The 27270-nt window shown below is 36.7% G+C and overlaps 1 protein-coding gene across 1 annotated transcript in view; it reads left to right on the plus strand.

The window, feature by feature from the left end:
• LOC128983964 (uncharacterized) overlaps positions 1-11471 on the plus strand; it is a 91160-nt gene extending 79689 nt beyond the window's left edge. The window contains exon 5 of the mRNA XM_054403242.1: positions 11335-11471. Within this exon, the coding sequence (XP_054259217.1) occupies positions 11335-11471 (137 nt within the window). The remainder of the gene's footprint in view (positions 1-11334) is intronic.
• Positions 11472-27270: the final 15799 nt, after the last annotated feature.

A 27270-nucleotide genomic window follows, 5' to 3' on the forward strand; every position in this document is an offset into this window, starting at 1 on the left:
CGTGAGCTTCGATTCGTATACAGCAATGGTTATAGAACCTTACTTAATTATTTCATATAATCAATGACAAAATCACAGAGTAAATAAACTAACCTCATAGTTGTATAGAATATTTTGTTATTCAGCCAGCTGTTAGTTATAACAAACTATATTGCACTAAAACAAACTAAATATTTTTAAAGACTGCTCAAAAAATAAATTACAACATTTAGTATTTTAATATGTATATTTAAATAAACTCTCATCGTCTTACCGAATAATTTGTTTTTTTAACATAGTTTTCTTTACAATCTGTTTTGCACTAAACAATTAGTAAATATGACGGCATTTTTAACAATAAAATAAAAATTGGAATGCATGAGTTAGCAGCTAAACAGCTTTAGCACTAACAAAAAAAAGAACAAAGAAAATAAATGTCAGAGCTGCTGTAAAAATCGAGACTTTTTGAAAATTAAAACTTAATTTCTAAAAAACTGAAACCCTTAACTAAAATTATGGCTTCGACATTCCCTAGTTCTTAAAATTATCTTTCTTTCAACACAAAAAAAATCATGAAAATCTGTAAGTGGTTGATTCAGAATCGTGAAATAAAAAAACCCTGCCACGTTTTAATATATTATACGAGCTGTTGGTCCGTCCTACGTACGGGATTGAGAACTAAAACTGAAATTATATTAATATTTCCATTTCTAATCCAAGCAAAGTTCACGCAGTTAACGATTTCCTGTAAACAAAAAGCTGCCAAGATGAATTAAAACATGTACACATTGTTATTTTCCTATTCTTTCCTCAAAAAGTCGAACAGAAAAATAATTTGCATAATTTTTCCTTTGAGTACTCGGGGGGCAGAGCCTCAATTTGTATACATCAGTAGTTATAGAATCTTGAATCTCACTTATTTTCTATAATCAATGCCAAAATCGCAGAATAATAAACTTACCTGATAGTTCTAAAGAAAACTTTTATATTCAACCAGCTGTTAGTTAAAACAAATTATATTGCACTAAAACAAACTTAATTTTTTTACAGCATTTATTTCTGGTTCAATGATGACATTATTCACATAATGTTAACAAAAAAAAAAAAATAAATAACAATAAGAACATAGTGGGTTCGCCCAGACCTGTACACCCTGTAACATAATTAATTTAGATAAAATATTTAATCTTCTTCAGGTTTCATTCATCCAATAGATCTTGAGGAAGCCTTCGACGTAGCCTCCTGTTCTCAGTTGCTTCGCCAAGATGAAAAGCTAGTGCACCAGGAACATTGTCTAAAGACTTCAGAAATTTTGAGGTGGTTTTTTGTATACAGGCCGATATAGACTCCACTCCTAGCTCTTCATATATATGCCTGTTTCTTACAAACCAGGGAACATTCGCCGCTATTCTTTGAACTTTGTTTTGGATCACTTGAATTTTGAAGAGTTTGTTTTTTGATATAGATAATTCCTAGATAGGAGATGCATACGTAATCAAAGGCCGAATTATTTTAAAAATTAAAATTTAAAATTTTTAAAATTGCTCTAAAAAATAAATTAGAGCATCTATCATTTTACCATGAATATTTGAATAGTCTGTCATCCTCTTACCCATAAAATGGATGTATCAATGAGTATAGCATTACACATAGTATAAATAAGTCAATCCTATGTATGTAATTATTATCCAAATGCTGAATTTGTGTCACATACACGCTTAATGTTTACAGATGTTACGTTAAGCAAATTATTTTATACCAAAAGCTAGTGTAGAATGATAGCGTCGGCTGCTAGATTTTTTTTTAATTTTAAACTTATTTTCTAAAAAAATGAAACCCTAAACTAAAATTATGGCTTCGACATTCCCTAGTTCTCAAAATTATCTTTCTTTCAACACAAAAATCATGAAAATCCGTCAAGTGGTTGATTCAGAATCGTGAAATAAAAAAACCCAGTTACGTTTTATTATAGATAGATGAATGATGAATGATTTGTTTCAGATACCCTGAAATTAAGTGAACCAGTTATAGTTGAATTAAAACCACAAATTTTAAAAGACGTTCCCAACACTTAAAGAGTCAATATAATTTTATTTGACATCCAAAACCCACAAATAAACCCTACAAATAATTTGTTTCTCTGTGTTTTGACTGAAACCATTGATATTGAGGTAAAGAAACGTCGACCTAACCGTATAAAGAGAAGCCATATGCTGCACACTGTAGACCACGCTACATGATAGTAATGGTCCCTAATATTTTCCTTTTCCTCCTGAACAAGCTTGTCAAGGTTTTAAATAGTTAAAGGCAAACATTTATTTTCAACTGATCTTCAACCAGTGGCGTCATTTCACCAAATCCTTGGGGGGGGGGCAAACACTGGGGGGTACGGAATACCCCCCAGCAAACGGGGGGGGGGGGTTTCGGGGGTCCTCCCCTCCCCTGGAAAATTTTGCAGTTTTTAAACAAAAAAGAGGGGTTTAAGCTTATTTTAATTGTCAAGAGCACTTCGAATAAAAACAAATTTATTAGTCAAATTTATTTGAATTTAGGCAGAAAATTAATGAAACTAACAATTATTGATAACAGAGACAGAAACGTATTATATGTGTTGGTAAGTTAGTCATCTAAGAAACGTGATCAATAGTTTCATGGTGTATTAATATTATTTTTGTTATTAGATTTATGACCAAATTCTCTTGTACAACATTTAGACCTATATAGCAATGAATACGGTTGTATTCATAGCCTATAGTTCATAACAGTTTAATTTGGGGTTTAAATCAAATATAAGTATTTAAGTACTTAAAAGCAAATCAAATTTTATTATCAATAAAATAATTTGACACAATTAATTTGAATGTGCTACTGAGACACTCAAAAATAATAATTTTGTTTCAAATTACTGTAGAAGAATAGGCAAGATTTTTGTCTGCCGTGCTTTTTGGGATTTGACAGGAGAAAATATTTGTTTAAATAGCTAGTACAGAATTTTTTTTCTCTAGCCCAAGAACCAGGGGGGGCAAATGCCCCCCCCTGCCCCCCCCCCCCAAATGACGCCCCTGTCTTCAACTCACCAAGCCAATCTACCATAAACAGTGTTTACAAATATGTTTCCTCTGTTTGTCACTAATTTACCTAACTGTAACATTTTACTTAATCGGAAAATTGGAATTAAGATTTATAAAATTGTTATGTAACGTATGCAGTTGTTATATTGTTAGAAGAGTATACAATAAATGTGTTTGATTTCGTGTCTTTGGTATTAAATTAAGGAAACAAAAATAATCTAATTATCCTAAGGTTTTACATGTTTTCCAGTTTTAGTATGAAGGATTTTACCATAAAGTCTCTATCAGTGAAGTGACGCGGTGATCGATTATACAAACAGCCGTCGTGTTTATATGCGGCAACGATGACGCAGTTGTCTCAATATTGGACAACCAGCGCCTACTATGTTGAATGGTTGAATCCTCCTCCTGTGACGGGTGATGTTGAGCTGTGCTTGTCAGAGGAATTAACCCTGGGTTGAGTTGCGCACGTTGGTTCGTCGAGGGTAGCGTGGAACTGCGCAGTTTAAAAAATCGTATTGTTCCGCCAAAATGTAATGTAAGATAATTTTGTTCGGCTAAGATTTGTAACTGTTAAGTTTGAAAAAGCTTTAAGATAAAAAGAAACCAACGTTTTATGTTTGTATGTATATTAATGTATATTAAAAAATTAGTCATTTTGATTTAGTTATAAGAGATCCCCTTGTAAAAACCTGCGCCGACATTCATCAGTAAGACTGTTTCCCACAGCATTTATTTAATCCTTGTCCGCGAAAACCTTACCGATACTCATTTAAGGAGGAGGATACATGGATAGGGTGTTGTTATACGAATGCGGGCCATTTTCAAACCTTACCTTTTACAATATGAAACTTCCTTGAATATTCCTCAGAGGTGACTAACTGCTAGTAGATCTCCTATTTTGAACTCATATAATATTTATTCCCAACTGTATACCATCGCACTTTTATTAGTGTTCGTAGTCAGTAAATTGAGTCAGTTTACGTATCATGTTCGAAATAGTTATTTGTGTAACTAGTGGGCAAAGTGGCACTTTGCTGCACACGAGAGCAATGTTTACGCACGAGCCGCAGGCGAGTGCGGAATGATCTCGAGTGCAGCAAAGGCCTTTTGCACTCGTGTTACACATTATATTTTTCCTACAGTCACTATAAAGCATATAAATAATTAGTCTTTCAAACACTATACAACACGTTTTTAGGTTCAGCTGGCAACACAAATGGTGCCCTAGAGAAAGTAGTACCCGCGGTCCGTATCACTCCGCTATTTTTCCTCGGCAAGAAATGTGCTCCGCGTTTTGAGAATATAGTTTTGTATGTTTTTGTAATTTAAAGTGGTTTCCGTGCCTAAAAAAATGCTTTAAAGGTATTATCTTGTTTATTAAGATCGTAGGAATGTTTTAAAAACGTTTAAAAGAAAAGTCCAGAAAGTTCAGAAATAGCGAAACTATAAACACGAAATGACAGGTTAAATCGTAGTTATAATAGTCAATCAGCTGCTCATAGTATTATCTTTAAGTGTTGCCAACCTATTTCCAAGCGTACACAGATTACGTGCATAATAGAACCACACTGTTTTGTGTTGTTTCGTTGGAATCCTGATGTGCGGCAAAGTATAAACCGTACGACAAAGTATAAACCGTACGGCAAAGTATAAATATGCAGCAATTAACAGCTTTCTGTACTATAAACAGTACAAGGAAGTCAACTTTGTCGGGTGACTGTAGGAAAAATTACATTTATTTTAAAAATAAAATTAAAAATAAAAGATAATATGCTTATGTTGTATCACACAATCCCTTTCAATGCCAAAAGTGACCAAGAGTGACTTTGGCCTATGGCATAAGGTGCGACCAACCGTTCAAGCGTGCATAATTGGCTGTAGGGTCGACTTGCGCAGCTCGACCAACACCACGGGATCCAAAATTAATCCGCTTATTGATTGTTTTATCATCTGAGAAGGTCACCTTATCTAAGGATGACAAACATGAATATCCTGTACTATTCACACACCAACCTAATATACATACTTATAGTTGACTAACAGAGCTTTGAACTGGAGCGATGTCTACTAAATCATGTTGACTGGACCTCTAATGCAATGTTGGTACTCTTAGTTTCCAAAACTAAATCATATTAAAACAATGTTGGTACTCATGCTAAATACCAATTGTTTAACTCAATCGAGTAGTTAGCTACCATACCAACATTATATTTTTCTCTAATTATTCTTAAAAAGCAATTATTAATTGCTGGTGACGTTAAAATGTTAATCAAGAACGCCAATTAATCTGTTTAGTAGTTGGGTTTATCGAAAAATGCCCTTTTATGGCAAGATAAAACTATCAAAAGATAAAATAAGATTTTTAGATTATAAATAAAATTATCAATATTTAATTCCTTATAAAAGAGATTATTAAATTTCAACTACAGTTACTGAAAATTCAGGGATAATTTATTTCTTAATAGCTGTACCCGCGGGCTTTGCCCCGTTTAACTTCATAAGTATTCGCATGGCTCATTCACGTCCTGGTTGAAGTTCGTTCGCTGCGCTCACTTGCCTTCAGGTTAGCTCGTTCGCTACGCTAACTCGCCTCCAGGTTAAGTTCGTTCGCTACGCTCACTCACCTTTTGGTTGGAAATTAGCTGTTGTCATAAATAAAAAAAATATAATAGTGCTGCACCCTGTTGGTAATCCTTGTAACTTTGATGCTATTGAACATCATAGAACAGAACCAACTTGTTTAATTGAAACAGCTGTTAAGATTCATTAATCTATATCTATATATTAATAGGCAAGCATGTTTCTTTAAAACCTTTTTTCTCAGCTCGTGTGCATCGCAGGGGAAATCTACGCATACTGTTAGAAAGATATTTGCCTGTAGATGTGCAGAATCCCTTTATAAATTAAAATAGGCTAAAAAATAAGCACAAAAAACGAATTTGAAAACTTCAAAAAATTAACATGGACCAACTGGGTTGCCATGATGGTGACGAAATAACAACAAAATGTAAACAGAAAATCAAAACAAATGGAAGAAATCCCAATCACATGTTTTATTTACAGTGTGGGGAGAAAATAGAGAAGTCTGTACATTAATTATTTTTGGTCGAGTTTCGACCACAGGACGACCACTAGTACTTATTTAATACGCAAGCAGGATTTTTGTGACAATTACTCCTCCGAAACTACTGAACCGATTGTCATGTTTTTGGTGTCATTGGAAAGAGCGTAGCGTGAGGTTGTGCAGGAAACTTTCTCTTTAGGGAAATAATGAGAGATTGAGGCCCTGGAGCCCTTTAAAGTTTCGTATTTCTCCATAAGATTAACATTGGAAACGAAAATTGTTATGAAACTTCAGCTGTTGTCAGAACTCAAAAGTGAGAAGAAGGGCATAGGTTAATCCTAAACAGTCAATAAGTTTGCTAATATAGTATTATAACAGTTTGCTACAAATATTTACTTAGCAATTGCTCGAATTCAAGCAACAGGGACACTAGTTCCTTTTAAATATGAAAAATAATACGGTGAACATGGGGAACTAAAGAGCCACTGGGGCGGAGCCCAAAAGGATTTTTGAGATAAGAGTATGCTTTAATGTTAATCGGGAATGTGAGCTATCATCATGCCAAATTTCAGCCCAATACGTCCAGTAGTTTATGCGTGATTGAGCAACACACACACAAACTCACAAACTTTCAGATTTATAATATTAGTAAGATGCTAATTCAGCTGTGTACAGTTTGTCTTAAAATACCTGCATTCCTCTAAATGTACTGCACTAAAAAAAGGAATCACTAACTACTTCTACAAGCAATAGTACTTTTTATTAGGAGCGAAAGTGGCTCTTTTTGGCCCACAATTGTGTATTACAAGCGAGGGGCAGCCGAGTTTGGAAATACGATTTAGTACCAAAAAGACACTTTCGATCCGTGAGGCGAGTGATGAACAATTATTTTCATCATACTGTGGAAATAACCTTCTAATCGTAAAAAAAGTTAGACCACATAATTTGAGGTTATTCAAAATCATAATCAATGATTAATTTTCTGTTGTTTACAAACCTAACTTAAAATAACTTGTGATTAGCAGCATATTCATAATCTATATATCCATCTAGCTATACTGTTATAAAGCGAATTCACAATAATTTTTTTAATGTAAACAAGCAGAACTGTCAAATGCACTTGATTTCACTACTCTACACAGTTTATTTAAACAAATTTAATACTGACAAATTTAATACTTATTCATATGGAATAATTCATTGATAAAAGAAATTATTCATTTATAAAAACTAAGTGAAACCCGTCGAAATCGACGGTTACTTTCAAGGCTTACGTCAATTCAACTAACTGCGATAAATTGGGTGAAATATACATATTTTGAGCATTTAGCATCGTTTAAAGGGTAATAAGTGTAAAAACAATAATGATTTTATTTGCGTTAGTTGCCAAATTTGGTTGATCATTCAATGATTAAAATATTTCCCATACCGTACGTCATCGGAGTTATTATTATTATAACCTTTAAATAGTATTAAAATCGTATTGGTGGGTCTTTTGTAGTTAAACACTTCTGTGATTTCATCAGTGTAATATGATTTTATTTGAAAAGAAAATATTTTTTGGTAAGACATATTCTAACTTCAAAGGGATGTTTATACGTTACAGTGTAAGTTTGATTTTTCCTTCGTCACGTCGCGTCAGTTCATATCGTACTTCTGTGCCAATGAATGAACCCTCTACATAGTTTGAGAAATTGATTGTGGGGTTACTGTTAAAGCTGGAATTCCTTGACATGGGGGATGTCAGTTAGTTGTCTCAGCCTTATCAATAACATAAAGATGTCAAAATAATCTCTCTACGGAATGTTAGGTGTAGTGGAATACAGTGCGCCAAAGTCCGTAATATAGGCACTCAAATAAAAGCCTACATTCCAAAATTAAACAAATTTAATACTTATGCATATGGAATAATTCATTGATAAAAGAAATTATTTATTTATAAAAACTAAGTGAAACCCACTGGATTTCATTTGGGCCGTTCATTATTTGTACGCAAATAATTTGTCAAGATGGGTACCATTTTAGGCAAGGTTTCTATGTTTAGATTTTATTAGACACGATAAGAGCAGATATTTCTACATAAATATTTGATATGTGTAGAATAATATGATAAAATGTAGGCAAAAGTGGTGAAAAAGGCAGACACCAACCCGTATAATAAATATAAGATAGTTCAATAAGAAATAATTTAAGAATTGCTGTGATAAAAGGATTTTCCACTGATTTCGTAATGGAACGTTATATTACAAAACATGACATGATAAAGAGGAAAATCAATTTTAAAATCAGAAAATAACATTGCAAATACTTATTTGGTACAATTCAGTAACTCCCAATAAATGTGTGTTGTTTGAAACACAATTTAAAAACGAACAGCTGTTTCATTAAAAAGTATTATTCACATGGCCAAAATGTAAACAACTCTGTGGAGGGATCTTTAAAGGCTTCTGGGGCAGAGCCCTAAGGGATTTTGCTTAGTTTTTCTTTTGATAACTCATCTACAGACCAAGACCTTTCTTTGGACACCTCTACCAAGTTTCTACGCCCAGCTAATTAGTCAAACATCTCAAACGCCCATCTCAAATTAGTGGGGACAAAGTTTCCAATTAAATATTTAAATTCCCCCATGTTAATCTTATGGGCGAAAATCTAACTTTGATGGTCTGTGGGGCAAAGCCCGAGGATTTTTATTACAGGAATTGGTGAAAGGGGGCGTCTACACAAAAAATACTTTATTTTGACACGTCGTTTGTAAAAATCCGTCCATTATTAACGAAGGAGTAGTATTTCATAGAAATCACCTTCACGTATATAAGGATAAGTTAGATTCTATAACCGTTTTCATACCAACCTCGTCTGTTATGAGTTTTATGAGAATTAATTTTTAGATATATTTTGTGGAAAAAGTAATAAAATACCCCCACCGCAGCAAAACTGCAGACTAAGTGAATTTTCATTTGCGTAATTATATTTTCACTAAAGATATCTCATTAAAAAGTTAGAAAATTACACTATTGACAGGTTCAGAACTATTGTGATAGATTTTTGTTTACAGTACAAAATAGTCAACATGTTGATTGATTATACCTTAAAGCAATCATTTATTTTGGATACTGCCCAGTTCAATTCCTTTTCTAAATCAAATGGTGTGTGTGTAACCATTTTTAGACGACCATTGTCTCTTACGCATACTGACCCTGTTGCAAGGCACAGGTATAGCACTAGTGTACTAATAAAATCACGCATTAAATTTTGAGGTTAGCAAACCGAAAATTTCACTATAAGTTTTTTTTCTCTATCCAAAGTTACCCAAAAACGATTATTTTGTGGATGATTTAGAGAATTAATGGCCGTTTTCCGGACAGTATGGTGAAAAGATATTATACCTATTTACTAGACCTTACTTATCTACAAATTCATTTAAATTTCATTTTTAAATAAACTTATGGCAGCAAACTGCATTATTTAACAATCTACAAATCTATCTATTGTATCAATGCTGATCTACTAAGTCCGGGGTTTCTATACTAAACCAGTCCGGTTTAGTTCGGTTTGGACAATAACACTCCAATATCCACTCGTAGCCCAGTCTGAGAAGGGTTGGTATATTCTGCAACAAGTATTTCCTCACACGTTACATATTGCTAACCTGACACCACAAACTCCACAATTCCTCTATCGTAGCCATGGCGACAGTCACTGTGAAAATAACAACACTAATCAAGTGTTAATTTCACAAAGAAACTGCAATTTCTTTAAAACTATACATCATCAATTCAACTTCTTACGTGAATTAGTCCATTATTCTACTAGAACTACTGTATTATAGTTATCTTATATAGAGGTTTTTATGTAAAATTACATTTAAATTTTTAAACAAAATGCATATTTAACCAAGTTGGGGAGGATAAATTAATTATTGCTAGTCTATGCACTTTTGTTCATGTCAATGCATGTACAGTAACATTTTAGTTAACATTAGTTACATTTTATTCAGCTATTTACATTTTGAATCGTTAAAGATTATTAGTGTAACATTAAATCTAATAAATAAGTTATTCCTGAATGAACTAGTGTTGTCATTGTTCAATAATGTATATGGGTTAAAAAAAGAACATATGCTTCGAAGGCAAAGTAGATTTTTAATCTTGATTTGAGGGATTATCGTGTTTCTCAACTGACCAAAATGGATATAGTTTCGTTTGTTGTTCACATACCTTTAATTTTTCTTCTCACCTAGTTTGAAACGATTTAATGAAATTTTCAATCATCAATAATAATTATAAATAATTTTCAATACATAATTAGCTATTTGCGTGGGATATTTTGTGAGTAGAACTCCTCATAGAGTTTTTAACCAATTTTGACTTTGTATGTGTCATTTTAAAGAGCCCAATTTGAGTATTCCTTCCTTAGAGTTAGCTCAATGTATGTTTAGTGCTCCTCCTTAGTAGCCCTGACTTCACAATTTTATATAAACTAGATAACCTGTTGCTCGAAACCGAGCAAAACTGCAGGCTGTAATGAAAGAATAACCAGTAAAAAAATAAACAGCAAGACTTAATCAAAGAGTCACTCTAAAGTAATTTCTGACTGATTATAGAAATATAAAAAATATAATGTTGTAAAAAAATTATAAAATTAGTATGAACAATATTTAAATATAGATCCGCTCTCGTAATGCTTTGACTATCTCTTATGTAATGTAGGCGGGTGCCCTCTATGAGAACGTAGATGTCAACCACACACTGTAAAGTGAGTTTTTCAGACTTTTTGTAGCAAGCTAAATCGCTCTCTTGACACCAACCAGTACGACACGTACTATAGCATTGTTCAATTATTTGTACTACCTGTATGTTCTGTTTTTAGGCGTGTTTAAATTACGGGCGCAAACGAAAGTCTCCGATTGGGAACATAAGAGGGTAAGCAAGTGGATCTAACGACGGATCTAGAACGGATTCGCGTTTAAAATTATTAGTTTTTGGAAAAGACCTAAGATTTATTTGGTCAGGTGGTGCTCTGTTTTCAGCTTTAAAAATAGCTGCGACATTTATTTAAGTTAGCATAAGTAAGCACATGAATCTCACTTGACTCCTCGGACCTCTCGTCCCTACACATTTCCGCCACAATTTTAAAAGATTAGGCAAATAGGTTGGCAATGTGACCCTATTCCCGCATATTTTTTCATGGCATTTTTTGTTTGAATTGTGTTTCAAGCGCTGTTGGGTTCCAGTGCCAAAGTCGTACCCAAGTATACATCTGTGCGGGTTCACGATGACCTTCTAAAGGAATTAGATGATTTACTCGGAGATGACACGTGTCATGGATCTTTAGATTGTAGATGCCCTGTGTGATCCTCTCATATAAATAAGCTTCATAGAGCTGACCATGGCAAAGGCGAAAATTGAATTGACAAATGTTATCCAAATAATTTCTAGATCTAAGCCTCACAGTCCTGTTTTCAGATTGGGAGTTTCCAATACGTTCCTGAAAGTATAGTGAATTCCGCAGATGAGGTAAACGGAACTTTCATTTATGGCAACAATGAGTGAACATTGAACTGCTTCGGTCGTCTTTCCTTTGCTTAAAATGTAAGCAACCACAATGTAAACATTTAACGTCCATTTGTCTGAGGAGATGTATCCATGATGTATCACCACGGTGGTACTGCTACTCTGTATCCTTCAAATGTTCCATTGGTAGGTTGATGCAAGCGGTAACGTCCGCGTTCCTCCAGCCACTCGCATTTCTTCATCTTACTGGTGGCTTAATTTTAAATTGAGATAAAATATGGAAGTTAAACAAACAACAGAAACCACTACAACGGAATTTTGATATACATTGTAAATTACGTGATACGGTAATGCAACGGGTGGGTAACTGCACTGTGAATAATCACTTTCAAACATTCACTTATTCATCACACCGAACTGTAACCGAAACTACATGATAATTCAGCAAAATAAGAAGCAAGTTAGATGAATTCAAATATTACGAACAATTTGTTATCAAGTTTTGCTAGGAAACTATTTTATGAACCAGACTTATTTAACAGATGTTTAAATGAAAATATATATTTCGGCTTTGCCCTGGAAGTTTTAAGTCCTGCAGTCTGTGGTTAACCCTTAACCTTAAAAACTATTTCAAACTACGTCCATATGTTATTTATAAACAAAGGGAAATGAGTTTGATCAAATGTCAACAGATTCAATTCAATTCAATTCAATTCAAATTATCTTTATTCATAAAGTACATTAGAAATATATACATGAATAGTGTCACATTTCTTATAAGTTATAATAAAACATACATGCTTATAGTAAATGGGAAAAATTGTAAAAGAACATAAAACTAACAGTTAAAACATACTTTGATTAGTAGGGAAAGAAAAGTCAATTACAGTTCATCAAATGAATAAATAGCCCTGCTAATGAGAAATTTCTTAAGTTTATTTTTAAATTTTTTTATATTTACTTCTGCTTGTATGTCCTTTGGAAGTTTATTATAGAATTTTGTTCCGGCGTATTTGGGTTTTTTTTCGAAAAGGCGCAATTTATGAGGACTTAATGCTAACTTGCCTCGATTTCTTGTAAGATAATCATGTTTCCTTCCAACCAGCTCTATTTCATGAAATCTGTTTTTAACAGATACCACTGTTTCAAAAACATACATACCGAAAACTGTCATTATATTTTCTGTTTTAAACATTCTCTTAACAGAAGTTCTAGGTGGAAGGTTGTAAATTATTCTTATAGCTTTTTTTTGCATTCTTAATATAGATTTTAAGTTTCTCTTATTGGTTGAGCCATAAAGGGAAATCCCAAATGAAATCACTGAATGTATGTATGAAAAGTAAACCAACTTCAAAGTTTCTATTTCGCAATAGTTTTTTAATCTAGTTAAGGCATATAATCCAGAAGAAACTTTTGAAAGTACTTTTTCAACATGACAATTGAGTCTTTTATCTATTACTAATCCTAAAAATTTAGTACTATCCTTAACTTCAATGGTTTTATTATTAAATTTAATAATCGGTCGACGTTGATTTCTGGTAGTTCGAGTTTGAAAATTTATGATACTTGTTTTATCCACATTGAGATTTAGATTTTGGGAGTTAAAAAAATCATTTAAAACGCATATGTCTGATTTTGCCTTGCTTTCTAATTCTTCATTTGTTGAGGCTATGATTTTCAAATTGGTATCATCAGCATACAAGCAGAGTTTACTTAAATTGCTAAGTTGCGGAAAATCTCTTAAATAAATAATGAATAAAAGAGGCCCCAGAATGGATCCCTGTGGAACCCCATATTTTAAGTCAGTGGTGTAAGATTGATATGGAATTTTATAGTTTTTACGGTTATGATAGATAATTTCAACAAACTGTTTTCTTTGAGAGAGATAAGATTTAAGCAAATTTAAAGCAGTCCCCTCTATACCCAAGGTACTAAGCCTTGAAATTAATAAATCATGGGATATTGAATCAAATGCTTTTTGCAGGTCTAAGAACAAACCCGCTACCTTAAATTTACCATCCAGACTATCAATGACCGATTCTATAAAATCAGTGGCAGAAGTTATAACTGATTTACCTCTGCGAAACCCGTGTTGAAAGTTGTCAAACAGATTGTTATTTTCAAAAAATGTTACCAATTGATTATAAATTACTTTTTCATAAATCTTAGATATAGAGGGTAACAAAGCTATAGGTCGGTAATTTGACACCATTTGCCTGTCCCCCTTTTTAAAAAGTGGTTTTAATTTTGTAATTTTTAGCTTATCAGGAAATATACCGGATATCAAAGAAGAATTAACTAGGTGGGTGATTGGTTTTAGTAAAAATGTCTTGACTTTTTTCAGAAGAACCACAGGAACCTCATCATAGCCCATACTAAAAGAGTTCTTTAGACTATTAATAATTATATCTATTTCATTCTCATTAACAAAGCTGAATCGAAACCTTTTACCAAACTGAAATATTTCATTGTCTACCTGATTCTCAGACATTGGTTCAAAGTTAGACATTATACTAGTTACATTTGAAAAATATTCAATAAAACTGTTACAAATAAATACAGGGTCAGAATTCAACTTATTACCTACTTTTAAATTAATGTTTTGTACATTCTTAGATCCTATTCCCACTTCTGAATTTATAATAGACCAAGAGGTTCTATTTACATTGTTTGATTTGTTAATTTTTGTTTTATAATATTGCTTTTTAAAATACTTCAATTTTGACCTGAATGTTTTATTTAATTTCCTAACTTTTTTATATAAAGATTTACATTTTAACTCTCGGGCTGTTTGGCTAAGATTAAAAATTTTTTGTTTTTCTTCTTTTAACTCATTGCTAATCAAGTTAGGCTGTGTGTGCTGCCTTGACAGAGATTTAGGAAAACATATGTTAAAGTAATAACAAAATGTTTCATAAAATATATTATACTTATTTTCCACTGGAGAGGCATAAAGATCTGCCCATGACTCACATTGAAGTAAGTTTTTAAACTGGTCAATTTGTGAGTCAGAGAATTTTCTTTTATACTCAAAATAAAATTTTTGGGAAGAATGTTTAGTCACAGTATTTAAAATTTCTAGCATCTGACCATCATGGTCGGACAACTGAGTGTTGATGCCTGCTACTCTGTAATTATAAGGTTCCAAATTAGTAAAAATATTATCTATAGTAGATTGAGTAGATTCTGTGATTCTAGTTGGAAAGTCAATTAATGAAGAAAATCCATTTGCTCTCACAATATGTAATAAACTGTTCCTATTTCTATAATTTTTGTCAAGCATGTCAATATTAATATCGCCAATAAAAACTATGTATTTGTACTTTAAGTTGAGAACTTCAATTAAAATGTTAAACCTTCTAATAAACTCTGATTCGTTTTGCTTGATAGGATTTCTGTAACAACCAATTAAAAGTAATTTATCCTTTGATACAGCCTTTTGTATTTCAATTAAACAACATTCAAAAATTTGTTCTGAGATAAGATTTTGGATTTCAGATGGCATGATAGTTTTACAATTTAGGAATGGCTTAGTTAGGATAACAACCCCTCCACCCCTTGACTTTTTTCGGCCAAAACTAGCACTAAGGCTGTATCCATTAATATTGAGTCTTTCTATTGTATCATTCGTCATTTTATGCTCTGTCAAGACAACAACGCTTGGATCTAGCTCCGATAAAGTTATTTCCAAAGAATCCAAAGATGACATTAATCCCCTAATATTTTGATGAAAAATATTCAAACTAAAATTTTTTATGTTACAATTACTATGGACTGACTTAACATTAAAAAACTCTCAGACTCGTTTGACATACACACACTTGATTCCACTGCACAATTCCCCAGCTCAACCGTTTCACCCCCAACAACTTCACACACAGCTGAATTCACCACAGGTAGTTGGCTGCTCTCAGAGTTGCTGGTGCTGTCGGAGGAAAAGCTCTCATCAGTGTGTGAAGCAGTGACCGGATGGTCCTGAGTTTCTCCTGATGGGGAGTTGGGGCAGCTGCTCACTATGGGGTCCGAGACTTTCCCAGGGGATGAATCTTGTGGCTCTTGGCTTGATCTTGGTGCTGTAAGAGGAGGGAAGGCAGCCATGCTGGTTGGAGTTGGATGTTGTTGATGCTTCCCCAGCTCTCCCTTCTCATTTACTATGGTTACTGCCAGTCCTGTAGAGTGTGGACTACCGCAGCCAGTTCTTGAGTTTATGTCCACGAGCTGTTCTAATTGCTTATTAAAGATGTCATGTGGTATTCCGTTTCTCAAGATCCGGTAAGAATTTTGATTATATGAAACTATTGTCACTGTTGCATTGGTTGATTTTTGAAATTTTATTATATTGTTAATGAAATGTGATGGATCTACATTGTCCCGGACACATCCTATTGGGGAACAGATCAAATGTTTAAGGCCCCGCTTCTTGAAATTCTCTGTCAAATCCTGGAACGCTGCATCGTAGTCATATGGATTAGGCTTGCTGTAATAGGTGGGTTTTGTAATTAAACTAAAGATTGAGGCCATGTTATCCTTTTCTTGTATAGCCAAGTGTCTTGTCACACAGTGAGATGGCGTAGGTTTACCACACAATTTTTTGAAAATAACCGCAACACCAGCAGTCATGTGGCGGGGGTCATGGAAGTCCGCAGATATGCTGTGTGCGAAACCTACTGTTTTTCTTTCATGTCTAAGTTTAAGAATATTTGCCATATGACAGTCAGACACCTCAATAGATCTTGTCTTCTCAAAACTGTTGTTAGGAATAGCTGCCCCCTCTTCAGTGGTGAGCAATTGAAATTGGCCTTCATTTTCTTTTGCAGTTGTACATTCAAATACATTTCTTGCAAATTGAATAATCAAGTAGGCAAGCTTCCTTTTTCCATTATTGTTGAGGTGCATACCATGGCGTGTGAAGTGCTGTCTATCAAAGAGGTCAAAATCAATAATATGTATGTTGTTAATGCGAGCAACCAACTCCCGGATGTAGTTATTTGCCAAAGCTATGTTGTAGTGTATGACATCATCAGAAGATTTATCGTAACGAGTAGGGATGGTTGTTATACATACTGGTCTGGTTTTACTAAGTTTTTTCAATTCACCTTCCATTTTTCCATAAACATCGCGAGGAGAGTTCACAGATACATCATTTGTACCAGCCAGCAAAATTAAAGGTCTCTTCTGAGATTTAGCAGCTTGATTGTATATGAATTCAATTCCTGCTCCTGGTTTGACTAGCCCATCCATCAGGACTTTACCCTGGCTGCACTTAGCAACAATCTCTGGAACCCCTCTTCCTTGGCTGTCCGCGTAAAAATCTATTTTTCTCTCTTGATCTACATGAAAAGTTTTAACAATGCTTGTAACTTTTTCCATGGGATAAGGTTTTGTAAACTTTTTAACTTTATCCTTGACTGATGGTTCTTTGATTGTATTTTTGTTTTCACTGTTAGGAGATAAATGATGATTCCTGCTATAGTTTGAAACCCCTGCAGTTGTTTTATTTCGACCAAACTTTTTTACTTTTTTTTGTTTTTGATTGGTTGCTACTGTTTTCCAGTTATCTTTATCTTCCATATGCATATATGGAAGATAGTGCCGCCTTCCAAACTTTAGCCCTTAAGTGTACTTAAGTGGTGCCCTTTCTTAATATTCTGAGACGTATTTGCACATCTACGTGAAAATACTTTTAATTTGACACCTCAAACTTTAAAATCCATCAAGCCGTTATTGAGTTATGACTGTGAAAAGAAAACTGCTTGCGTATTAATATATAGAAGATGCAAGTTGCCTTTTTAAATAACTAGGTGGCGTTCGCAGAAGCATCCACAAAATTGAGCGGAGTCATCAATGGTTCATATTATATTGTTTTTGTCATACTGCAGTGAAAACAGTCGTCATTGATGCATGCGTTGCGGGTCTAAAGTAGCATTTTTACTCTTTAGGGAATAAAATTCGTTTTTAGCCTCTATGGAGTAAAACTCAGCTGTTGTCAACTCAGTTATAAATTTCTATTGTAAACGATTGAATACATATCGAATTATGTAACGATTCGTGCTTCATAATCATTTTAACCTACAGTCTACAGTCTCTTCCCATTGCATTTTAGCATTGCAGATACATTAATCCATTCCCACACTCAACACTGCCCACCTTTACTACTTCCTTCACCACCCCCTACGTCGTGGACCTGTTTCCGTCTCTTACCATAGCATTTTAGGATTGCAGATACATTAATGTAATTGCCAAAGACAGTTTCCACACTCTGCACTGCAAGCCTTACTAATTCCTTCACCATTTCCTACGTCATAGACATGTTTCCTTCCCTTCTCACAGCATTTAAGTATTAGATACATTTATCTAACTGCCCAAACGGTTCCCTCACTCTGCACTGCCAGCCTTTACTACTTCCTACGTCGTGGGGGATGTTATCCTCCCTTCTCATAGCATTTTATGATTGAAGATACATTAATCTAACTGCCACAGACGGTTCTCAACATATGTTCATACCTACTTCCTAAGCCACTTCCTACATCGTGGACCTGTTTTCATCACTTTCCATAACATTTTATGAATTTAGATACGTTAATCTAATTGCCACAAACATTGCCCACACTCCGCACTGCTAGCCTTTACTACTTCTTTCCCCATTTTCTATGTCGTGGGCATGCTTCCATCCCTTATCATAGCATTTCAGCATTGCAGATACATTAATCTAACTGCTACAAACGGTTTCCAGTTCCCAAACTCCACACTGCTCACCTTACTACTTCCTTCGCCTCTTCTTACGTCGCAGACATGTTTCCCTCTCTTCCCATAGAATTTTAAGATTGTAGATACCAAGATACCATAATCTAATCGTCATAAACAGTTCCCACACTCCGAAAAACTCGCCTTTACCACTTCCTTCATCTCTTCCTACGTCACGGACCTGTTTACCTCCCTTCCCATAGCATTTTAGGATTGGGGATACCTTAATCTAATCGTCATAAACAGTTACCACACTCCAAAAAACTCGCCTTTACTGCTTTCTTCATCACTTCCTACGTCACGGATTTCTTTACTTCCCTTCCCTTAGCATTATTGGAATGCAAATACCTTAATCTAATAGTCATAAACAGTTTCCACAATCCGCACAGCTCGCCTTGACTACTTCCTTCACCACTTCCCACGTCGCGGACCTGTTTTCCTCCCGTCACATAGCATTTTAGGATTGTATAGATACCTTAATCTAATAGTCATGAACAGTTTCCACACTCCGGACAGCTCGCCTTGACTATTTCCTTCACCACTTCCCACGTCGCGGACCTGTTTTCCTCCCTTCCCATAGCATTTTAGGATTGCAAAAACCTTAATCTAATGGTCATAAACAGATCCCATACCCCGAAGAGCTCGCCTTTACTACTTCCTTCACCACTTCCCACGTCGCGGACCTGTTTCCTTCCCTTCCAATAGCATTTTAGGATTGCAGATAGCTTAATCTAATTGTCATAAACAGTTCCCACTCTCCGGACAGCTCGCCTTGACTACTTCCTTCACCACTTCCTACGTCGTGGACCCGTTTTCCTCCCTTCCAATAGAATTTTAGGAATGCAGATACCTAAATCTAATCGTCATAAACAGTTTCTCCACACTCCGGACAGCTCACCTTGACTACTTCCTTCACCACTTCCTACGTCGCGGACCTGTTTTCGTCCCTTCTTATAGAATTTTAGGAATGCAGATACCTTAATCTAATCGTCATAAACAGTTCCCACACTCCAGGCAGCTCGTCTTGACTACTTCCTTCACCACTTCCTACGTCACGGACCCGTTTTCCTCCCTTCCCATAGAATTTTAGGAATGCAGATACCTACCTAAATCTAATCGTCTTAAACAGTTTCCACACTCCAGACTGCTCACCTTTACTACTTCCTTCGCCACTTCCTACGTCACTGACCTCAAGCTAGTGTCGTCATTTGATTATATTTATGATCCATACCACCGTTTATGTTCTAATATCTGTGGAATAATGCTATCAGCTATTTATTTATCTACTGCATTCAAAAGTCAACAGCTGATCATATGTCTTTGTTTATGTGTCAAATACTGATTTCATTTGGATAACATTGAAACTTTGAGACCCAGTGGGGCGGATTCCTGAGAGACTTTTTTAACGCCATATAGATGTTGGCACTCACCGATATGGTCTTTATCGCCATGCAAAATTTGAAAACGATTGATTCAGCCGTCTAGGAGGAGGTTGCGTATTACGAAATGCATAAAAGTCGATGTATAAGAGCTTCGCTCGCTTCGCTCGCTCCGCTCGATGAACAAAGAATAAAATGCCAAAAATCACAAAATGAAAAGAATAACCCTGGCATAACCCCTACCACTGCATCTTACCCATGTATCTTATCATTTTCTATTTTCGTATAACAAAACATTATTTACAGAAGAATATGCAACAATGTTTGTTAGACCTGTAGGCCTATGATTGTACTTGTTTAGGAACCCTCGCCGGACGAGACACTTTACTGTAGGGATACACACACTCTGTACACTGTACACTGTACACTCTTACCATAACAAGCCGGTAATTTATCACAAAGCAGGGTCGTAGCAATGGCAGTAGCTATTACTGTCACATAACTACTGCCTGATCCTTCAACTTGTATTCAGTCAGGTCTTGCAAAAACCATCTCTTTCTCTGTGTCCTGGCCACGAGTGGTTGACAACCGCTATATTTAGAAATTACAGGTAAAAAAGGAAGTTATTTAAAGTACACAAACTTATCATGATAACGCATTGCCTCAAATAAAGTACCATTCAATAGTTAGTTAAGTTTATCATGTCAGAGAAAATCATACACCTAATGTTCTATTAATATCTTCTGTATTCAATAGTCAATGTTAATATCTTAAAATTAAAATTCATTAAGTAGCCCCTAAACTGTTTAATTAGACTATTAATAAAGGTACATAACTTATCGTCCACAGTTCAACAAATGGTCAAACTCACCAAGTGCGTTTGAAATAACAGTAAGTTTAATCAATTGAAATATTTTTTTAAAGTGTGTTGGGAAGATTCAAACGAATAAAATAAAATTTCGAACTTATACAGAAATTGCTTTGTTACCGGCTGGTAATGGACTGTGTTGGAACCATTAAGGTTTGTTGGTAGTACTGAATAGGTTGCCACCCGTCCTGATTTCGTACCTTTTTCTCCCGCGTCTTGACAAATGATTAGTTGTGATTGTGCCCATTTAATTGTTAAATAATTAATACAGAACTATAATATCCATACTATTTGAAAAGTAGGATCAATTTAACCTTTTTATATTATATTTGATGCAAAGCATAGCGATCACTGTGTTTAACCTCTCAAGTGATATGGACAAACCGTTGTTTTACTGTAGTCGCAGTGGCTGTAACATAACCATTCTGAAGCGTATTCTATGAATTGTTTTCCAACAAATGCAATATTTGTGTTTATTGGTCATTATCTCTATTGATTAGAGAACCCTCTTAACTTCAGTTGGCTACCAAACAATGACCAATAAATACCTACCTGTATTTAAATAATAGTGGCACTTTTTACAACAATTTATTTTGTTGAAAATCGGTATAGATAGATCAAAACGTTTAGTAAATATCCTTGAATTAGTACGAATAACTATAGTTTATTTTAGCCAATCATATATTTTCAAAGCAATTAAAGTCAACGCCAATACCGTCTCACATGGGATATTTTCCCTAGTACAGTATCTAAGCAAGGATAAACATATTTTTTTATAAAATAGTATTATTTTAAACCGGCATAGCCAAACCTAAATGCTTAATAATCATGATAAAACTTACATTATTAAGTCCCGTAGGAAAAATATTACCGCTGATAAATTTCGAGAAAAATAAAGCACAGGAACAATTCTTATATCACAATTTAGTTTACAACCTAATAACCAAGGTCAAAACTCGAATTCTCTCGAGTTTATTCATATAATTTTAACTGTCCCAAAGCTTTAATGCTACATAGCATTTGTTTTTTTTATTTATTTCGATATATATTTTTTTTGTTTTTGCTTAGCTTTAATACGTGATACGTGAGTTTCATTCATGTACCTAACCTTATTAAGAAGGCACGAAGGTGATTGAAGAATAATAATATGTAAAACAACCGCCTTTTATTTATAGCGTTTGGTGATAATTTGAACTTGTTAGGGGATACCCATTGTTGAACCCCATACACAATGGTGTTGAACATAGGTTTTAATTTTCTACAAAAACAATATTCCCTTTCAGTTGATAACTTTGGCGAACGACTTGAAACCAAAATACATGTTTGAATAAATTTTACTTAACGAAAATCGCTTTTCAAAATAAATGACCTTGGCAATTATAATGTCTATATTTACTTATAAATCCTGTATTTATCTTACATTTAAGAACTTCGATATTTTTGTTAAATTACGTCAAATATTTTTGAACATTGTTTTGAGTGAAACTAAAATCTTCAACAACCAAATTGTTAAATAATCGAAATTTTTATATTTTTAGAACGGATGGATGTTGAAAACTTGATGTTGAAGTTACAAATAAAATAAATGTAAGAAAGCTGCAGAACGCGCAGTGACAACAGTAACGAGGCGCGGATCGACTTTCATGAAATATCAAAGTTTACGCTTACTGTAGGCCTCATGACTACCGTTGGAAATACTGTAATAATTCCTTGTTAAACAGCAGGAGCAAAAATTTTGTTTTATAATCACAACTTTGTTGTGTGTTTTTTTTTTCAATAACTCATAACCGGGTTGAATATGATTGTATAAATTGTAGTCCTTTTCTGAAATTTAAGGATTGTTTAAGAATCATCAATAATTTACTGTTAATGGTTAGGGTAACATTAAATGCCGAAATCGTTATAAAAGTATAAATGAATTAGTTCGACTACAATATTTCAAATGTACGACAACTTACATAAAAAAGTTTGAGTTTGTTTTATATACAACAAATACATGAGCAAGTAAATCTTAACTATTAATTTATAATAAAAGTGGAACTTCTGAGAGTTTTAATCACAGTAAAGTTAATCGAAGTTGTTGAAAAAATGAACTCAGGCCTAAGCTGTGCGATATTTTCATGCTACAAATGAGACAAGGATTGTGACTTACCGTGAGGTAGCGGGAGCGGGGCCAGCACTGTTGTAGTGGTAGTGGTGTGTGGTGTGCGGGGATGCGAATGCGATATCGACCACGACTACTCAACAATAAGACGCGCGATATCGATATTTAGTTTCGATACGTAGAGCAGTGCTACTATCGATATCTAGCTGGGTGAACAATCTAGTCAAGAATGTTGCATTCCAAAATAAATCGATTCAAACGACACCGTTGTCAAGACATGGGACTCAAATAAATAACCCCGCCGCAGCAAACCTGCGGACTAAGCACATTTCCATTTACCTGATTGGATTTTCTATTAAATCTAAATAAAAATTTAGATTTAACAAGTACTGTACCTAGGTTTGCTGCTACAGGGAGGGTAATAAAGCGCGTTTTTCAGTAAAATATGAATAGCTTAGTATAAAATAGATACATTTGCCAAGTTTGATTAATATGTATCCATAAATAAGCAAACTGTAATAGTTTACTTATTCCCCATAAGAAAAACATGGAAATATTAAATTTACCATTTATTAAATTTTCATTGTAACCAATAACCGTGAAAAAACGCGAGAGAGAAATTTGGTTAATATTATGTTTTGAGGGTAAAAATGAGAAACCCCAATTTATACCCCATAAAACCCCCTATAACACCCCGTTTATATAGTCCGATCATGCTGGTTCACGAACTCATTCAAGTTTATCCCGCCCTACACCTTCAAGTCCAAGGTGAGAAGAAAATAGATGTTAAAAGTATTTGTACTGAATATAAAGCAGCACAACTGTGATAATGTACTATGTTTTAGAGAAATTTTCACTTATCCCTGCTTGATTGAATGTTTGTGCGAAATTCATTATATTGTTAGACTATAACCCTGGATAGTGTTTGTTTGGTACTGTATGTTTGTAGGGTTCGCTTCTCAATCATTTCCTTAGAAGGAAATAATGCTATTCTCTTATTTTGGAATAGTTTTGAAAATCTGATTAGTCAGAGAATCGTTAGCCAAATCCAAATGAAAGTATTTTTATTTATTTACAACAAATGACTCCAATTAAAATTATTCGTTTAATATGGACCAACATAACTGTGGGTTATGTTCCCCCCCTGCGGTTTCGGGGTTAGAATAGAACCGCAGCCTTCCCGGGCTTGTCGTAAGAGGCGACTAAAAGGGTGACCGACGCTCTCACTGGGAGTCCCTGGGAGTGCCCCTGTTGTGTTTGCAGGGGTTGATGTGTGCTCTGCACTGCCGATGGGTATTCTCAGTGAGTCGTGAGAAGCCAGCCACTTCGGTCCTTGGTCAGGGAGTGCGGCATGGATGTAGAGGTCGGGCTCTACATTGTGACGGGTGACCCCCGGCACGTCAGGTATCCGGTGCTGGGAAAACGGAGGTTGGGCCTCGGGGAACTGGGGTAGGGGCGCATGTCCCCGAGGGTATACCCGTTCCTGACTATTCCGGGCCGCCCCTTGCCGCACGATGCGCTGGTAAACACAAGATGGCTTTTAAAACAAATACCCTGAACACATCTTTGATAAGTAGCTCAAATGAGCAAGAAAAGAAGTCGGAAGTAGAGCGAGACCCTTTTGGGCGAAGCTCCAAGGTCCAGAGATCGCCAACATTGAAAGGCGTGAAGACGTCCCCGCCACCTGCAACTTTCAGGTGTACAAAAGACTTGACTTTGGGATCTCCCTTGACAAGTGGAGAAGGAAACGGTGGACCACCCTCTAAGTCTGGTGAAGGGATGCCGGAGGAACCCCTAACAGCAGCATTAGATTTGGAAGTGTCGGGAATGGTACTTCTGCGTCAGCAATATCTTGACGCAGAAAATGACATTGAAAACCGGCTTCGAAACATGGAGCAGACCATAAAGGCAATGCTTGAAACCTTTAAGACGCAGAGAGGAGTTAACCAAGTGGTTAAAAATGGTATGGCTAAGCTCGAGGACGACCTTGGTTTTGTCTTCGCCTGCCGGCTGGTGAGCAAGGCGACCATGGAAAGGATCGCCGAGAAGGTGGTGTCCCTACCTGACGACAATGCGCGACCTTCCAAGAAACGCAGGAGGCCTACATCAGAAAGCCCTCCAAAAAGAGAAGAGGTTGTTCAGACAGCAAAGCCTAAAGTTAAGGTCAAGGCGACCCAGACTTCTAGGTCCTTCTCTGACGTAGTTGCCGCTCCAGCGAAACCTCAACAACCACAGCAACCTGCGACACCCATTGAGGGTGGCTCCCGAAAGGGGTCAGTCGTAGAAACCCCATCTGGGACTGTGTGGGAAAAGCGCCTTATGAAAAAGGAGAAGAGGAAATTGAGGCACGCGGAAGTCGGCTCCAAGACATATGTGGCAGTGAGGGTGCAGTCGACCGGCGTGGCCCAAGCTGTGCCTGGCTCGACACTCGCTTCTAAAAAGTCGCGGCGCAAAAGGCCCAGGACTGAGGCAATTTTGGTCAAGCCTTTGGAGGGAAGATCATTCGCCGAAGTCTTGGGTGTTATCAAGGCCAAGGCTAAGCCAGAGCAAACCGACACGGTTGTACGGTCGATTAGACAAACCCGGGACGGGAACGTCCTCCTCGAACTGGGTAAGTCTAAAGATAAAGCCGCCTTTGCTGCCGAACTAAAGGCAGCTGTGGAAGGTCAGGGCACCGTTCGTGCTCTCGAACCCAAGACGTCCGTCGAGGTTCGGGATATGGATTGTGTGTCAACGGAGGATGACGTCATTGATGCCCTAAAAAAAGCTGTCCCCGAGCTTGCCGGACAAACGGTTAGTCTGAGGGTGTGGCTCACGAAACCAAACCGGAGTCAACAGCGGATGGCGGTCGCCGAAATGGCATACGCAAACGCCAGTAAGGTTTTGGCACTCCAGCATTTGAGGGTTGGATGGGTAAATTGCAGGTTGAGACGGAGGGTGGAAGTAACGAGGTGTTTTAAATGCCTTGATTTCGGCCATTCCTCCCGAAACTGCGAAGGGCCCGACCGAGGCAAGAACTGCCTTCGATGCGGGGAGGTGGGTCACACTCGTAGGGACTGTAAAGTCGAGACCTGTTTCCTCTGTAAGGAGAAAGGCCTCAATGATAAAAACGCTAAACATATAGCTGGGTCTGGGAAGTGCAATGCATTTAAAGGCGCACTACAACAAGCGAAAGCCCAACCACGAAGATAAGGATCCTCCAGTTCAATGTAGATCGATCCAGGACGGCTGACGCGCTTCTCAGTCAGCTTGCCCTCGAACAAGGTGTTGACGCGCTCTTGGTCAGCGAACAGTACCAGTACCGGGACAGGGACCCATCTCTTTGGTTTCCCGATACACTTGGTACTGCTGCGTTCTGGGTTCGTAATACAGCTAAAGTGCAGGTGAGGAGTCACGCGAAGGGCCGAGGATTCGTTTGGGTCCGGTGCGGGGATGTCACTTACTTTAGTGTATACCTAACCCCCAACGAGGCTATCCGTGACTTTCGTGGAAAGATAGATCGCCTGGAAGAGAGAGTGCGCGATACCGCCGGGCACGTTGTCGTGGCGGGGGATTTCAATGCTAGGGCTGTCGAGTAGGGAATGACTCTCACTAATTCCCGGGGGAAGTACATCCTGGACTTTGCTGCCAGGGCTGGACTTGTTGTCATAAACGAGGGCAACACGCCAACTTTACAGCGTCCCGGAATGAGGGGAACGATCCCAGACATCACGCTTGCATCTGAGTCCCTCTTGCCGAGGATACGAGCCTGGAGAGTCCTAGAGGATTATACGGCCAGTGACCACCAGTACATCATTTTTGATGTCCTGGATAGTCATCAGAGACAAGCTACCGTGTCTCGGCAGGTGCCCGTTCGGTGGAACACCAAAAAGCTGGACGTGGCCAAATTCACCGAAGTCATACTACGGGGAGAGCCAGTGGTACCTGCTGCATCTGGCGTGGCTCACGCAGAGACATCAGTTACATCATTGATGAGGCTGATAGTCTCGGCCTGCGAAGAGTCAATGCCTTGCAGGAGATCCCGGTGCGATAAGCGACCTGTGTACTGGTGGACAACCGAGATCGCAGAACTACGACGGGCAGCTTTGAGAGCCAGACGTCTTGCTACCAGGGCCAGAGAACCTGAAGATAGACGTCTTAAGTGTGACGCTTACAAGGTGGCTAGGAAGTCTCTTCGCCGGGCCATTAACCGGAGCAAACGCAGTTGCTGGGAGAAATTAAGGGACGATGTCGATTCCGATCCGTGGGGCCTTGGTTACAAGATAGTAACCAAGAAGCTTGGCACCCGCTCTCCACCTTCCGTTATGGACGGGGCCTCTATGGAGAGGATCGTAAAGTCCCTTTTCCCGACTCACACACTGCGCCCATTGCGGGAGTTCGGAAGGTTGGACGACGTACCGCTTTTCAGTCTCGAGGAGTTGGAGGCGGCCGTTCTATCCCTGAAGAACAACAAGGCTCCTGGACCGGATGGGGTACCTGGTGAGGCCCTGAAGAAAGTCTTTTCAATAAATCCACAAATCCTTTTGAGCACGTACAATGCCTGTC

Source organism: Macrosteles quadrilineatus, unplaced genomic scaffold, assembly GCF_028750875.1.
Source record: "Macrosteles quadrilineatus isolate MER2022 unplaced genomic scaffold, UCM_ALF_1.0 Scaffold_2__2_contigs__length_208266976, whole genome shotgun sequence".
NCBI lineage: Eukaryota > Metazoa > Arthropoda > Insecta > Hemiptera > Cicadellidae > Macrosteles > Macrosteles quadrilineatus.